Below are 17,923 nucleotides of genomic sequence, written 5' to 3' on the forward strand. Positions count from 1 at the left end.
TTCCTCGTTAGCGTCTGACGGCCTTGCCTTGATGTCAACTTTGGACTTCCCGACAACAATGTTGATGTTGGATTTGGAGACAAATGAAGTGGGGTTTCGCTATTGCTTGTGACACATTTACAAAACGACGGCCACGGCCGCGTCTGTTAGTCTCTGCAGTGCGAAAGCGGAACGCAGCGGGTCAGTGGTGAAGCCTCCGGTCGGAAAGTCCCTCCAGCTGGGACGGAAATTAGTAACACAACTGTGTTAATTTTGGGCAGCGACTTGAGGCCTGAAAGCTCTAAGTCTGACCATTCGGAAGTAGTGATTCTGATCTTCGAAGCTGCTGCATATTTGAATAGTTTTGCCTTGTACAAACATGAGAGGCGTGCAATATTGAGATTCTTGCCGGGCGATGGCGGACTGGGAGCAACTGGAAGAGAAGTTGGAGAAACTTGTCGTTCGACTCCAAAACATAGAACAGGGAAAGCAATTGAATGCTTTACTTCAGATTTTGGATGATTTTATTAATCTCACCGCGGAACAAAATGGTAAATAGTGTGAGAATTTCTATATAAATTTAAAATTATCGGACACGGGTCATTCATGTTGTTACGCCCCGCTCTCGTTATTTATATTTTAAATAGCCTCAAGTTTATTCGAAAATAAAAACGTACATATGCCGCTGTTGGTCGTTCTGGAATCCTTTGTTGATGTACCCAGTATTCAACAGGTAGGCTGCGACATCTTATTTCAAATTATGGCATATTTTCGGTGTGTGACATTTAAAAGTATAATGGAGTGATGCGTGTTAGTGTATGATTCATGTTTTAATTTTGTTCACTATCCAGGGCTAATGTGTGAGTTTTAAAATTATCTCTGCTATTTTTCCTTTTTTAAAGAATCAATCTTTTTTTTCTGTGAGCGTAACGTTAATTTATGAGGTAATGTAAATAATGTTGGCTTGTCAATTGTGCACCTCGCTGTAGAAAATGTTGTTTAACTCTTTTCACTGAACAACTCTTGAAAGCTTGGCCAAGAACTTTCCACGAGCATATCTCATAATAAAATGTCATGTCAGCAAAGTAGTCTTTATTTATTACAGAACTTAATTATATTGGTTATTAGCACTGATAATCACAACAACTAATTCTGAGAATACTTAAAATTTTGCAGCGACATTACCTGAACGACTTGGACCTTAAAAGCCCGTTTGGAGTTCTGCGAGAGAGTGTATCATGTGACATATTACATAACCAAATTAGAAAACCTCCAGTCTAATTTTTTTTATTTCATTGTGAACACCTGAGGAATTTTGTTGGTCCTATTCAACATGCAGAATTAGGGAAGAAAAGGGAAGTTGATTTTTTTGGGGGTAAAAATAGACCATTTTTTCAAATGATTTGTCTTTCATTAATTCAGAGGGTCCTGTGTAATCATTCTGTATGTTTATGTTTGTCCTCTTTTCCTTGGCAAAAATATAATGGACTTGAATTAAAATTAACAACTGAGTGAGCATCCTTTGCAACTATCAAAATCCAAATTGCCGTCCTTTGTAAAAATCTTGCCTGGATTTGTGCATGCAATTTTTGGATCTTTGATCCTTTCTTGGACTTTCCAACTGGTACAAAGTGTTTTCATCTAATACTGAAGTTCTTAAAAGCTTTGATTAAATTACCCTTCTTCTTCTTTCTAAATTTCAAGGAAAGCTGTCTTCATTGATACTTTTGATTTAAGTTTTGGAGGAAAAAAAGTGTAATTCAAGTAAATCTGAATTGTACTCACTCCAAAGGCTGATTTTTTTCCCCCTCTAAATTGTGTTGCTTGGAGCAATATTGTGGGAGTATCATCACTAGAAAGACTAGAGCAGTTCATGAAGGTGGTTCATCACTACCTCTTAAGGTGCAGTCTAGGCATAATCAATAAATCCGACTTGGCAGAAATAATTTAAATAAACCTTTATTATTAATTTAACACTGTTTTACAAGTATCTTTGCTTTCACAAAATGCTTGATACAGGTGAGATACAACTTAGCGCTTGCATTCACTCCTACCAAAATATTCTTTTTGCTCCTCTGCAGTTGGAAGAATTTTAAGATTCTGAATGCTCTTTTAAGTCATGTTTTATATTGATGCTTATCATTAAAGTGGCTGAGAATACTTGTTCTTACTGCCTTTACATACCACAATTATACAACTGCAGTGTGTCTGCAATCCACATAACCACAAAAGTTGATGTTAACCAGGCACTTGAAATATTGAATACTATCCTCACCAAACAAGAAACTACCTATCCCAACGCATTTTGTGTCATATTTGAGGACTTCAATGAGACTTGTTTGAAGAAATCTCTGCCCAATTATCAGCATATAACCTGCAGCACCAGGGATCCCAACACACTCGACCACTATGATTAGGAATGCCTACAATTCCATGCCTAGACTGCATTTTGAGAAATCTGATCACTGGGCCATCCTTCTCCTACCTACATTAAGGCAGAGACTAAAGAACAAGACTGCAGAGATAAGGGTAGCAAAGTGGTGGTGGTAGGCAGAGGAAGCAGCTACATGATTGCGTCGAGTTGGTGGACTGGGCTTTGTTCAAGAACCCATCAGAGGATCTGATTGACTACACCATGGTTGTCACAGACATTATTAAAACAGTCATCATTAAGTGTATCCCCACAAAATCATTTAGAGTCTTTCCCAGCCAGAAGCCCTGGTTGATCTGCAATCTGTTGAGGGACCGGATCATGGCAATCAGGTCTATTGACCTGGTAAGATACAAGATGTCCTGGTACAATGTCGGAAAAGCCATCTCATGTGTTAAGTGACAATTTCAGACCAAACTTGAGTCATTGAGGAGGATGCTCAACAGCAGTGGCAATTACCTCTTTCAATGTGAAACCAAGCAACACAGGTGACACCAAGGCTTTGCTCCGAGATGAACTCACTACCTTTTATGCTTGTTTTGGCTGTCAAAGCATGGAGGAACCGTCATGAACTCATATAGCCCTTGATGACCCTGTGATTTCAGTCTCTCAGGCCGAAGTGAGAGCATCCTTCAGGATGGTGAATCCACGGTATCTGGCCCAGAGGGAGTACCTGGCTGAGTAGTAAAGACTAGAGCTGTCCAGCTGGCTGGAGTATGTGCTGATATTGTTAACCTCTTGCTTTGTCAGTCTGAGGTACCCTACTGCTTCAAGCAAGCGTCAATTTTTCTGGTGCCTAACAACATGAACTGTTCAGTAGAACTTATATTCACTGTGATGAAGTGCCTTGAGAGGTTGGTGATGAAACATATCAACTTCTGCCTGAGAAGCAATTTGGATCTGCTCCAATTTGCCTACTGGCACAACAGGTCCACAGCAAGTATCATTTTATTTGCTCTTCACTCAATTGTGGAGCATCTAGACAGCAAAGATACATGCTGTAAGATGCTCTTTATCAACTACAGCTCAGCCTTCAACACTATCATGCCCTCAAAACTAATCAATAAGCTTCAAGGCTTTGGCCTCAATACCTCCTTGTGCAATTGGATTCTCAATTTCCTCACTTGCAGACCCCAGTCATTTCAGATTTGCAGCCATATCACTTCAATCTCCATCAACACAGATGCACCATAAGGTTGTGTGCTTAGCCCTCTGCTCTATTCATTTTATACTTATGATTGCGAGGTTGAGCACAGCTCCAATGCCATATTTAACTTTGCTGATGACACTGCTGTCATTGGCTGAATCAAAGGTGATGATGAATCAGCACCTGACTGGATTGCAAATCTGAATGAGTGGTGCCACAACAGCCACCTCACTCAGTGTCAGCAAGATCAAGTAGTTAATTATTAACTTCAGGAGGAGGAAACCGGAGATCAAAGAACTAGTCCTCATTGGTGGATCAGAGGTGGAGAGGGTCAGCAACTTTAACCTCCTCAGTGTTTTCATTTCAGAGGGCTTGTCGTGAGCCCAGCACATAAGTGCAATTACGAAGAAAGTGCAGCAGCTCCTCTCCTTCCTTAGGAGAGTTTGTGAAGATTGGCAAGACATCTAAAACCTTGACTAGCTTCTGTAGATGTGTGGTGGAGAGTATATTGACTGGCTGCATCACAACCTGGTATGGAATCAACAATGCACTTAAGCTGAAAATCTTACAAACAGTAGTGGAAATGATCCAGTCCATCACGGGTGAAGCCCTCCCCACCATTGAGCATATCCGGATGGAGTGTTGTCATGGGGAAGTAGCAGTTATTATCAGGGACCCCCACCACCCAGGTCATGCTCTCGTCCCACTGTTTCCATCAGGAAGAAGGTACAGGAGCCTCAGGACTCACACCACAAGGTTCAGGAACAGTAATTACCCCTCAACCATCAGGGTCTTAAACCAAAGGGGGTAACTTCACTCAACCTCACTTTCCCCATTTCTGAAATATTACTACAATCTATGGATACATGGTGATATACTGTGTCCGGTGCTCCCGATGCGGCCTTCTATATATTGGCGAGACCCGACGCAGACTGGGAGATCGTTTCGCTGAACACCTATGCTCTATCCGCCAGAGAAAGCAGAATCTCCCAGTGGCCACACATTTTAATTCCATGTCCCATTCCCATTCCGACATGTCTATCCACGGCCGCCTCTACTGTAAAGATGAAGCCACACTCAGGTTGGAGGAACAATGCCTTATATTCCGTCTGGGTAGCCTCCAACCTGATGGCAGGAACATTGACTTCTCAAACTTCTGCTAATGCCCCACCTCCCCCTCGTGCCCCATCCGTTATTTATTTATATACACACATTCTTTTTTTCTCTCTCTGCCTTTTCTCCCTCTGTCCCTCTCACTATACCCCTTGCCCATCGTCTGGGCTTTCTCCCCCCATCCCCCTTTTCTTTCTCCCTAGGCCTCCTGTCCCATGATCCTCACATATCCCTTTTGCCAATCACCTGTCCAGCTCTTGGCTCCATCCCTCCCCCTCCTGTCTTCTCCTATCATTTTGGATTTTCCCCCACCCCTCCCACTTTCAAATCTCTTACTAGCTCTTCTTTCAGTTAGTCCTGACGAAGGGTCTCGGCCTGAAACGTCGACTGTACCTCTTCCTATAGATGCTGCCTGGTCTGCTGCATTCATCAGCAACTTTGATGTGTGTTGCTACAATCTATGGGCTCACTTTCAAGGGCGCTTCATGTCATGTTCTCAATATTCATTGTTCATTTTTTTAATTAATGTTATTTCTTTTTGTGTTTGCACAGTTTGTTGTCTTTGCACACTGAAAACCTGGTCTTTCATTGATTCTATAATGATTATTATTCTATTATGAATTTATTGAGTATGCCCACAAGAAAATAAATCCTAGGGCTGTATATAGTAACGTATGTACTTTGATATAAATTTATTTTGAACATTGATCTTTATAAAACCAATAGCTAAGCCAGAGTATGTTCTTGGCATTACACTACAGATAGTTTGTGATTGCACTGGAGTGGATGCAGAGATTTACTACGATGTTGTTTAGAATCCAGTGTTTCAGTTACAAGGAGAGATTGGGTAGACTGGGCTTTATTTTGTTAGAAGTGAGAAAGACCCTAATAGAGGTCTGCAAAATTATGAAGGTATAGACGGTAAGGAACTTTTTTTCCCAAACCAGACTATAATACATACAGGTATATTTAGGGTCATGGTAAAGTGATTTCTAGGGGATCCAAGGAAGGCCATTTTTTTTTTCATCCAGAAGATGGGTCACTCATTCATGGAGTGAATGGAGGAGCTTCACTCATTCATATGTTTTGGACATGCCCGGGTCTTGAGAAATACTGGAAAGAAGTATTTCAAACCTTCTCGGTACTTTTTAAAGTAAATTTTAAGCCTAATCCTTTGACCGCTTTATTTGATTTTGGAGAAATCTGATTTGCACATTTTGGCTTTTATTTCTCTTATGGCTAGGAGGGCGTTCTTGCTTAAATGGAAAGGTACGGTCCCGCCCACTCACATTCAATGGCTGCGTGATGTCATGTCATGTTTAAATTTAGAGAAGATTTGGTGATCAATTTCTGAATCTAATCAAGACTTTCAAACATTGTGGGGACCTTTTTTGAACTATTTTCAAAACCTTTGATTTGCCGTTAAAGCACAGATGATGGCTAATAATATACTTTTTTTTTCTTTTTTCTTCTTTACTAATCAGCTTCAGTCTTGGTAGTGGGTTAGATTTTTTTCCATATAATAAATTTACTATATTTCAATATTATGAATTAATCAATTTGTATGAATATAGAGTAAGGAGTTTGTATGTGCGATTCAGTATTATGTATTTGATATATTTCTTGAACTCTGTATTCTCCTATGTAGAAAATTAATAAAAATATTGAAAAAGAAAAAAAAAGATTGTTGGAATCCAAAATGCACTGCTTTGGGGGGTGGAGGAGGCTGATGCCCTCTCAACATTTTGATCATCCAAGCAAGACAAAACTGCAAACTGATTGCTGATAAATGAGATTTATATAGAGGGGCATGGTCAGCGTGGGCACAGTTGACTGAAGGGCTGTTTTGGCCTTTTTTTCCTTGGAGGGACGGAGGATGAGAGGTGACCTGATAGAGGTGTATAAGATGATGAGAGGTATTGAACGTGTGGATAATCAGAGGCTTTTTCCCAGGGCCGAAATGGCTGGCACGAGAGGGCACAGTTTTAAGGTGCTTCGATGTAGGTACAAAGGGAGATGTCAGGGGTAAGTTTTTTATGTAGAGAGTGGTGAGTGCATGGAATGGGCTGCCGGCGACGGTGGTGGAGGTGGATATGATAGGGTCTTTTAAGAGACTCCTGGACAGGTACATGGAGCTGATGAAAATAGAGGGCTGTGGGTAACCCTAGGTAATTTCTAAGGTAAGGACATGTTCAGCACAGCTTTGTGGGCCGAAGGGCCTGTATTGTGCTGTAGGTTTTCTATGTTTCTATAACACTTTTACCCTATGACTTCATTATAGAGTTTTCTCTTGTTTCCCAATGACATATTATGTTGTGATTTATGTACTTAAATCATACTACAGAAGTTTGGAATTATACTGCAAAAAACAACCTGAGCATAAAAAATTACCTATATTAACATTTTTATGGCAATGTGCTTCACCGAATGTATTTTTATTTTGATCAGAAAGGTTGGTCTTTATTCTGTAAACTGGCTCAGCTCTGCCCAGACACAATTAACAAGTTGGTTGCACCACAAGATGTGGGAAAGGACTGGGATGTTCTTGGTGTGCACCAGTAAGTATTTTCTCTAATAACATGAGAGGATAACATATGTGTAAAATGACACTCCATGACGGAATTAATAACCATATTGTAAAAAAAAAGTTTGCAGTATGTTGCGGGTTTTTAATTTTGTGCGAGCATTATGGTTTCAGTTCCTTTTTGAATGATACTTTGATTTTTATAGACTGATTGAATCAGAAAATTATATAACATGAAATCAAATATGATGACTCTCTAATGGCTACACAGTGGTCATTGAAGTAAATTGATCCACTATAATCTGCTTTCTGTCAAACGCAGTAAGAAAATAAAGTCTGTTTTTCCTTATCTCCTGATCTGCAAATTACAACAATTCAACTTTTTGTGACACTTCCTTTCGAGGTTCTACATTTTTTGCTTGGTCATGCTAGTTTCTTGCTAATGGATTGTTCTGTTCCCCATTCATTTTTGTCATAGATTGATTTTTTAACTTTTACTGATTCATTCAGTTTTTCTTTGATCTGTTAGTTTAATTCACATCGCAGATATTTGCCCAATTTATACTTATTATAAACCTCATTGTTGATGGTTTCTTTGACTATCTTTGGGTAATTTTATGTTGCTCTTCCTAAAAAAAATAAAAACTATTTCACCTGACCTGAGCCATGTCATCCCCAGGTTAATTCAGGGTTCAGTTCCTGTAAGCTGTTGATAACTGAAGCAGTTGGCAAGTGGGAAATATGGTCACAAACTATGTTCTCAGGTGGTAGAAGATGCCTGCAGCTCCACAGTAACCAGTGAAGCCATATTTTATGGTGTCCAAATACTTGCTAATGTGTATAAGCTGGAGAGAAGTCGGTATTTGTAAACTGGAAAGGACCTGTATTAATTTTGTTGAATATATGCAACTTCTTCTTTCATACATATGCATTTCCTTGTTTGTCAGAATGATTGATTGCCAAATTAAAGCCTCTTCCTGATTTGAATCTGAATTGCTGTTTTACTGGTGTAGTTGTAAATCAATAATGATGACTAAACTGTTAGTATGATTTTGCTTGGATTATGAAGAATATTTCCAATTATATATTATTGTATTTACTTTCCATTAATGTCCTTCTGAACATTTTGGAAGATGCTGTTTGTTGATGGTGAATGTCAGTCTGATGTTCTTCTTTAGAGTTATTATAGCCAAGCCTATTAATGCATTTTGAATGGGATTTTTAAAATGTCCTTTTTTAATAAAGATTTGATCATTTCCTTGGCTGAAAATAAAATAATCTCAAAGTGCAGTTTTAAAAATGGACAAGGGAAGTGACATTGGTATTTAGCTACACTCATCATTAATGAGGAAATAAAAGATCTGGCCATTATTGTGTTCCTGTTTATACAGGGTTGCTTTCTGCATATTAATTACTTCAATTTCTACATAACAATGGTTGCTGCACTTCATTGACTCCAAAGCATTTTACAATATCCTAAAAAGTGCTATGTAAATCCAAGTTTGTTTTCCTTATTGATAAATGTTCAAACAAGAAAACAACTTGACCAACCACTCCAATTTTCCTTGCAGACATGGAATGTCTGGCTAACTTATTATTTATCTGTCCAGGCCAATGGATTTTGAAAGCGATTGGCTAACTTGCATCTTCTGGGAATCAAATGACTTAGTCCTGTCTTCAGTTATCTTGATACCCAGGTTTTGATTGTATTTAATGAAAGAGATATCAAAATGCATTTGAGGCCCATTGTTGAAATTGCGCTTTACAAAACAAAAAATATTTTTATTACATATATTTGGTGTCCATTTTCTAACCTTGTGTATGTATATTTTAGTCAGATCCTGAATTTGTTGTGGACTTACAGTACTGATCCCAGTATTCTGCTGATTGGCCTTGAGGTGTTAATACTCCTCATTCAGTCAGGTATAGTAATTCAAGTTAAGTTGTTTATTTTATGACTTTGATATTTTGGTGTTTTGTCAGATCATACAGTTATTAATACAGTGTAATTATCTTTTAATTGGCAATATTGATTGTCAAATGGAGATTTCCAAAATAAAATTGAGGAATTTTGCTAAGTCATGCAGTAAGTTAGGCACAGTGTGGTTACATTTTGTGGGCACATTCTGTAGATGAACTATTAAATAATTTATTTTTGTTCAGAAATTGGAGTACGGTTAATCAGAATATATTGAGCTATTTATTGTTCCTCACATTGTTACATAACTGTTTGATAGTTCATTCTGCTATAAATTATTTCACAGTATTATTTTAATTCTCAGTATGTTGTTTTGGTCATTAATTAGTATTGGTCTCAATAAAGATGATTATTTTCTGCCAAGTCATAAAAGTTTAAGTTGCAATTTATTTTTTTCTTAATGATATATTTATGTTTATCCAAAGACTAAATAATTTCTGGTCTACCTTATTTAATTCTTTAATATTCGCTATGAATATCTATGATCACTTAATCTCATTGGTTGATTTTTATTAACAAAATACCTATTCTGCTTCTTATAAAGCTTATGTTGTTCATCATTGCAAACCAACACTGTTATTCAACAGGATCATAATAGATCTGTACATCTATTCTGTCTGGTTTTTCATTAATTATTCCCCACAAATGAACGTTGATTATTGTCTTCTAAATTTTATATGCAGATTTCATTACCATCAGCGGTTCAAATTGTATCATAAAGTAAGAACATAAGATTGGCACCTCTATTAGTAAAATAATATGGAAAAAGATAGGTTTGATTTGAGGGTTGAGATTCTAAGTTGAAGAAAGGTCAATTTTGATGAGAAAGAATCTGGCAAGTGTGGATTGGGGCAGACTGTTTTCAGGCAAAGATGTATTTGGTAAGTGGAAGGCCTTTAGAAGTGAAATTCTGAGAGTACAAGCTTATATGTGCCTGTCAGAGTAAAAGTAAAGATTACAGGTGTAGGGAACTTTGGTTTTCAAGATATTGAGACCTTGGTTAAGAGAAAGAAAGGAGGTGCATCGCAGGTATAGGCAGAAAGGAACAATGAAGTACTTATGGAGTATAAGAAATGCAAGCGAATACTTAAGTAAATCAGGAGGGTAAAAGAAGGCATGAGATTGCCCTAGCAGACAAGGTGAATGAGAATCCTAAGAGATTCTGCAGATCTATTAAGAGCAAAAGGATTGCAAGGAACAAAATTGGTTGTCTGTAAGATCAAAATGATAATCTATGCATGGAGCCAAAAGAGGTGGGTGAGGTCTTGTATGGATTTTTTGCATGTTTATTTGTTTGGGAGACTGACACAAAGTCAGCAGAAGTGAGGCAAAGCAGCAGGGAGGTCATGGACCCTATACAAATTACAGAGGATGAGGTTGTTGCTGTCTTGAGGCAAAATAGGGTGGATAAATCCCCAGGGCCTGTCAAGGTGTTCCCTCAGTCCTTGTGGGAGGCAATGCAGAAATTGCAAGGGCCCTAGCAGAGATGTTTAAATCATGCTTAGCAACTGGTGAAGTACCAGAGGATTGGAGGATAGCAAATATTGTTCTGCTGTTTAAGAAGGGCTCTAAAAATAAACCAGGAGATTATAGGTCAGTGATCATGACATTAGTAATGGGAAAATTATTGGACGGTATTCTAAGGGACTGGATATATAAGTATTTGGATAAACGAGGACTGGATGGAGATAGTCAGCTTGGCTTGTGTATGTTAGGTTGTGTCTAAACAATCTAAAAGAGATTTTAAATGAAGTTCCCAGGAAAGTTGATGAAGGTTAAGAAGTGGATGTTGTCTATGTGGACTGTAGTAAGGCATTTGACAAGGTCTAACATGGAAGGTTAAAAAAAGTTCGGTTGCTTGGGATTCAAGATGAGGTAGGAAATTAGATTAGCATTAACTTTATGGGAGAACCTAGAGAATGGTAGTAGATAGTTGCCTCGCTGACTGAGGGTCTGTGACTAGTTGACTGCTAGGGATCTGTTGTTGTTTAGTGTGGATGATAATGCAGTTAACGGGATCAGCAAATTTGCAAGGGTGTAGTGGACAGTGGGATCTGGACCAGCTGGAAAAATGGGCTGAAATATGTCAGATGGAATTTAATGCAGACAAGTGTGAGGTGTTGTATTTCGGTAGGACCAACCTGGGTAGGTCTTACACAGTGAGTGGTAGGACACTGAGAAATACAGTGGAACCAAGGGATCTGAGAATACAGGTCTGTAATTCATTGAAAGTGGCGTTCAGGGAGATAGGGTCATAAAGAAAGCTTTTTGTCAACTGTTAGAAACAACTTTTTTTTAAAAAATAATACTTTTCATAAGATTTCAAGAGAAAAATCTGCATTTGCTGGAAATCCAAGCAACACACATAATGCTGGAAGAACTCAGCAGGCCAGGCAGCATCTATGGAAAAAAGCACAGTCGACATTTCAGGCCGAGACCCCTTAGCAGGACATTGTATGTGTTGTTTCATAAGATTTGTACTTTTTAACGAACTCATGTATTTTTCACAGTCACTAGCAGAAAGCAGTATGGTAGCTAATGAGTTAACACCTTTTAAATTTTTTATTGGCTAAGTATTAGCACATTGGTGAGGCCTAATTTGGAGAACTGTATACTATTTTGGTCACCTACAGTCCCTATAGGAAAGTTGTGCATAAGGTTGAAAAAGTACAGAGAAAATTTACAGGGATGTTGCCGGGACTGGAGAACCTGATTTAATAGGGAAGGATTGAGAATTAGGATTTCATTCCTTGGAATGTAAAAGATTGAGGAATACAAAATTGTGAGGGGTATAGATAGGGTAAATGCAAGCAGGTTGGGTGGAATTACAACTAGAGGTCATGGTTTAAGAGTGAAAGGTGAAAAGTTTAAAGGGAACTTGAGGGGGAACTTTTTCACTTAAGGGTTGTGAGAGTGCAAGTGGTGCATGCAGGCTCAATTTCAAAGTTTATGCAAAGTTTGGATCAGTACATGGATGGTTGGGGTATGGAGGGCCATGGTCCTAGTACAAGTCGATGGGACTAGGCAGTTTAAATAGTTTGCAACAGTCTAGGTGGACCAAAGGGCCTGTTTCAGTGCTGTGCTTTTCTATGACTATGAATCTAAAGAATCAGGAAAATTGCATTTCGAACAAATTAATGTTTTTAAATTTGTAGTTATTTACTGAATCATGACTGTGCATTTAGCAGTTGACAGATCTCTCACTAGCACGGTGCATGAGCATGATGCTGTACTTAACCTCCATCACCACAAAATGAAAGTCAAATTGTAAATACTATTATGAACATTGCACTGGTTCACATTTTCTTACACCATAGAAAGAAGTCATGGTGTTCTCCTGCACCATCACCAATCTCATTATCTCTGGAGATCTCCAGTCCTCTGCTACCAACCTCATTGTTCGCCTACCTTGCACTGCTCATTTCTATCACCTGCTCATCACCTCCCTCTCGTGAACCACCTCCTTCCAGGGTCCACTCTCTTCTTCAGCCATTTACCCTTTTCACCTGTCACCTCCCGGTTTCTCACTTCATCCCATCTCCTCCTGCACCCATCACCCTCCCCCTCAACTGGTTTTACCTCTCATCTGCCAACTCGTACTCCTCTTTCCCCCACCTTCTTATTCTGGCTTCTTCCTCTTTCCTTTCCAGTCATGATGAAGGGACTTGCCCCAAAATATTGGACTGTTTATTCCCTCCATAGATGTTATCTGACCTGCTGAGTTCCTCCAGCACTTTTTATGTGTTTTTTGTGTATTTCCAGCACCTGCAGAAACTGTTGTTTACAGTGTATTGTTCTGGCTGGCGTTCAGTGCATTTTCTTTCACCTAAAAGCAAAAGGGGTAATTTACAGTGGCCAGTTGGCTAAACAATCAGCCTATCTTTTTGTGTTGGTATAAAATGATAGCATTTAGAGGAAACATACAATCACAAGAAGATGCAAACGCTAACACACTGCTTTGGGGATCAGTTTCAATGAGCCTGGTTCAGTGGGGCTGCAACACTACAGTGCTGCTTACATTCAAGTTCATGGTGTCACTTCCTTTGGAACTCAGAACATTAATGAATTGTTATTTTCACTCCTACTGCTCTGAATATCATTAATCCAAAATGGATTCTCTATGTTAAATTAGCAGTTTTGGTTATTTATGGCTTCAGTAAAGGTGACAGGCGAATTCCTCTCTCAGTGTGAGGACCTTGTTGGACATTAGATGCAGTGACACTTTTTGGATGTGGGGATTTAAATAACATACAGAAGCCAGTTAGTTTTTTTGATAGTTTTGTGTATAGAGTTTGACATATAGATAAATAACTCTCTGTTTAGTGTCCATCATATTATGTGCTTACATTTCTAAAAGTATAATGAATAATTGGAAATTTAAAACAAGTGTACTTGCATAAAAATTGGTAGGACTATGATCTGTAGATTGGAAACCATAGAAACATAGAAAACCTACAGCATAATACAGGCCCTTCGGCCCACAAAGTTGTGCCGAACATGTCCCTACCTTAGAAATTACTAGGGTTACCTATAGCTCTCTATTTTTCTAAGCTCCATGTACCTATTCAAAAGTCTCTTAAAAGACCCTGTTGTATCCACCTCCAGCACCGCCGCCGGCAGCCCATTCCACGCATTCACCACTCTCTGCAAAAAAAAACTTAACCCCTGCCATATCCTTTGTACCTACTCCCAAGCCCCTTAGACCTGAGCCATCTTGTGGCAGCCATTTCAGCCCTGGGAAAGAGCCTCAGACTATCCCCACGATCAATGCCTCTCATCATTTTATACAGCTCTATCAGGTCACCTCTCATCCTCTGGCGCTCCAAGGAGAAAAGACCGAGTTCACTCAACCTATTTTCATAAGGCATGTTCCCCAATCCAGACAACATCCTTGTAAATCTCCTCTGCACCCTTTCTATGGTTTCCACATCCTTCTTGTAGTGAGGCGACCAGAACTGAGCTCAGTACTCCGAGTGGGGTCTGACCAGGGTCCTATATAGCTGCAATATTACCTCTCAGCTCCTAAATTCAATTCCACGATTGATGCAGGCCAATACTCCATATGCCTTCTTAACCACAGAGTGAATCTGTGCAGCTGCTTTGAGCGTCCAATGGACTTGGACTCCAAAATCCCTCTGATCTTTCACACTGCCAAGAGTCTTACCATTAATACTATATTCTGCCATCATATTCAACCTACCAAAATGAACCACTTCACACTTATCTGGGTTGAACTCCATCTGCCACTTCTCAGCCCAGTTTTGCATCCTATCAATGTCCTGCTATAACCTCTGACAGCCCTTCAGACTATCCACAACATCCCCAACCTTTGTGTCATCAGCAAACTTACTAACCCATCCAGGTCATTTATAAAAATCATGAAGAGTAAGGGTTCCAGAACAGATCCCTGAGGCACACCACTGGTGACCAACCTCCATGGAGAATATGACCTGTCTACATCCACTCTTTGCCTTCTGTGGGCAAGCCAGTTCTGGATCCACAAAGCAATGTCCCCTTGGATCCCATGCCTCCTTACTTTCTCGACAAGCCTTGCATGGGGTACCTTATCAAATGCCTTGCTGAAATCCATATACACTACATCTACAGCTCTACCTTCATCAATGTGTTTAGTCACATCCTCAAAAAAATTCAATCCGGCTTGTAAGGCACAACCTGCCCTTGACAAAGCCATGCTGACTATTCCTAATCATATTATTATATAAGCGTCCATTAGTCTCGTGAGACCATGTATTTGTGCATTGGAAGGTTTCCAGGGTGCAGGCCTGGGCAAGGTTGAATGGAACACTGGCAGTTGCCCATGCTGCAATTCTCCCCTCTCCATGCCATCGATGTTGTCCAAGGGAAGGGCATTTGGACCCATACAGCTTGGCACCGGTGTCATCGCAGAGCAATGTGTGGTTAAGTGCCTTACTCAAGGACACAACACGTTGCCTCAGCCAAGGCTCGAACTAGCGAGCTTCAGATCACTAGATGAACGCCTTAACCACTTGGCCACGTGCTAACACATATTATACCTCTCCAAATATTCATAAGTCCTGCCTCTCAGGATCGTCTCCATCAACTTACCAACCACTGAAGTAAAACTCACTGGTCTATAATTTCCTGGGCTATCTCTACTCCCTTTCTGGAATAAGGGAACAACACCTGCAACCCTCCAATGCTCCGGAACCTCTCCCGTCCCCATTGATGATGCAAAGATCATTGCCAAAGGCTCAGCAATCTCCTCCCTCGCCTCCCACATCCAACTTGATGCTTTCCAAAAGCTCCAGCACATCCTCTTTCTTAATATCTACATGCTCAAGCTTTTCAGTCTGCTGCAAGTCATCATTACAATCACCAAGATCCTTTTCCACAGTGAATACTGAAGTATCTGAGTACCTCTGCTATTTCCTCCGATTGCATACACACTTTCCCACTGTCACACTTGATAGGTCCTATTCTTTCAAGTCTTATCCTGTTGCTCTTAACATACTTGTAGAATGCCTTGGGGTTTTCCTTAATCCTGTCTGCCAAGGCCTTCTCATGGCCTCTTCTGGCTCTCCTAATTTTCCTTCTTAAACTCCTTCCTGTTAGCCTTATAATCTTATAGATCTCTAACATTACCTAGCTCTCTGAACTTTTTGTAAGCTTTTTTTTATCTTCTTGACTAGATTTACTACAGCCTTTGTACACCAGGTTCCTGTACCCTATCATAACTTCCCTGTCTCATTGGAACGTAGCTATGCAGAACTCCACACAAATATCCCCTGAGCATTTGCCACATTTCTTCTGTACCTTTTCCCAAGAACATCTGTTCCCAATTTAAGCTTCCAAGTTCCTGCCTGATAGCCTCATAATTCCCCTTACTCCAATTAAACGCTTTCCTAACTTGTCTGTTCCTATCTCTCTCCAATGCTATTGTAAAGGAGATAGAATTATGATCACTATCTCCAAAATGCTCTCCCACTGAGAGATCTGACACCTGACCAGGTTCATTTCCCAATACCAGATCAAGTACAGCCTCTCCTCTTGTAGGCTTATCTACATATCGTGTCAAGGAACCTTCCTGAACACAGCTAACAAACTCCACCCCATCTAAACCCCTTGCTCTAGGGAGATGCCGATAGATTTCTGGGAAATTAAGATCTCCCACCACCACAACTCTGTTATTACTACACTTTTCCAGGATCTGTTTCCCTATCTGCTCCTCAATATCTCTGTTACTACTGGGTGACCTATAAAAAAACACCCAGTAGAGTTATTGACCCCTTCCTGTTCCTAACCTCCACCCACAGAGACTCTGTAGACAATCCCTCCATGATATCCACCTTTTCTGCAACTTTGATACTATCTCTGATCAACAGTGCCACGCCCCCACCTCTTTTGCCTCCCTCCCTGTCTTTTCTGAAACATCTAAAACCAGGCACTTGAGGTAACCATTCCTGTCCCTGAGCCATCCAAGTCTCTGTAATGGCCACCACATCATAGCTCCAAGTACTGATCCACGCTGTAAGCTCATTTGCTTTGTTCACAATACTCCTTGCGTTAAAATAGACACATCTCAAACCGTTGGTCTGAGTGCATCCTTTCCCTATCGCCTGCCTATCCTCCCTCACACACTGTCTCCAAGCTTTCTCTATTTGTGAGCCAACTGCCTCTTCCCCAGTCTCTTCAGTTCAGTTCCCACCCCCCAACAATTCTAGTTTAAACTCTGCCCAGTAGCCTTAGCAAAGCTCCCCGCCAGGATATTGGTCCCCCTGGGATTCAAGTGCAACCCGTCCTTTTTGTACAGGTCACACCTGCCCCAAAAGAGGTCCCAATGATCCAGAAATCTGAATCCCTGCCCCCTGCTCCAATCCCTCAGCCACACATTTATCCTCCACCTCATTCTATTCCTATACTCACTGTCACGTGGCACAGGCAGTAATGTCGTCGTATTTCGCCAAGTCGTTGTCAAACTTTATTAATCCCGGGGGAAATTGGATTTTCATTATAGTTGCTCCATAAATAATAAATAGTAATAGAACCATAAATAGTTAAATAGTAATACGTAACTTATGCCAATAATTTGTGAAATAAGTCCAGGACCAGCCTATTGACTCAGGGTGTCTGACCCTCCAAGGGAGGAGTTGTAAAGTTTGATGGCCGCAGGCAGGAATGACTTCCTATGACGCTCAGTGATGCATCTCGGTGGAATGAGTCTCTGGCTGAATGTACTCCTGTGCCCACCCAGTACATTATGTAGTGGATGGGAGACATTGACCAAGATGGCATGCAACTTAGACAGCATCCTCTTTTCAGACACCAATGTGAGAGAGTCCAGTTCCATCCCCACAACATCACTGGCCTTACAAATGAGTTTGTTGATCCTGTTGGTGTCTGCCACCCTCAGCCTGCTGCCCCAGCACACAACAGCAAACATGATAGCACTGGCCACCACAGACTCGTAGAACATCCTCAGCAGATGTTAAAGGACCTCAGTCTCCTCAGGAAATAGAGACGGCTCTGACCCTTCTTGTAGACAGCCTCAGTGTTTTTTGACCAGTCCAGTTTATTGTCAATTCGTATCCCCAGGTATTTGTAATCCTCCACCATGTCCACACTGACCCTCTGGATGGAAACAGGGGTCACTGGTACCTTAGCTCTCCTCAGGTCTACCACCAGCTCCTTAGTCTTTTTCACATTAAGCTGCAGATAATTCTGCTCACACCATGTGACAAAGTTTCCTACCGTAGCCCTGTACTCAGCCTC

General features: G+C 40.4%; 1 protein-coding gene across 2 annotated transcripts in view; it reads left to right on the plus strand.

The window, feature by feature from the left end:
- The window catches only part of lrrk2 (leucine-rich repeat kinase 2), a 140,734-nt gene continuing 122,811 nt past the window's right edge, over positions 1-17,923 (plus strand). For both annotated transcript variants that reach the window (XM_063072493.1, XM_063072494.1), the window contains exons 1-4: positions 1-530; positions 627-712; positions 7,119-7,228; positions 9,029-9,117. In XM_063072493.1, the coding sequence (XP_062928563.1) occupies positions 395-530; positions 627-712; positions 7,119-7,228; positions 9,029-9,117 (421 nt within the window). In that variant the 5' untranslated portion in view covers positions 1-394. The remainder of the gene's footprint in view (positions 531-626; positions 713-7,118; positions 7,229-9,028; positions 9,118-17,923) is intronic.

The sequence above is a fragment of the Mobula hypostoma genome, chromosome 20 (assembly GCF_963921235.1).
Source record: "Mobula hypostoma chromosome 20, sMobHyp1.1, whole genome shotgun sequence".
NCBI classification, from domain to species: Eukaryota; Metazoa; Chordata; class Chondrichthyes; order Myliobatiformes; family Myliobatidae; genus Mobula; species Mobula hypostoma.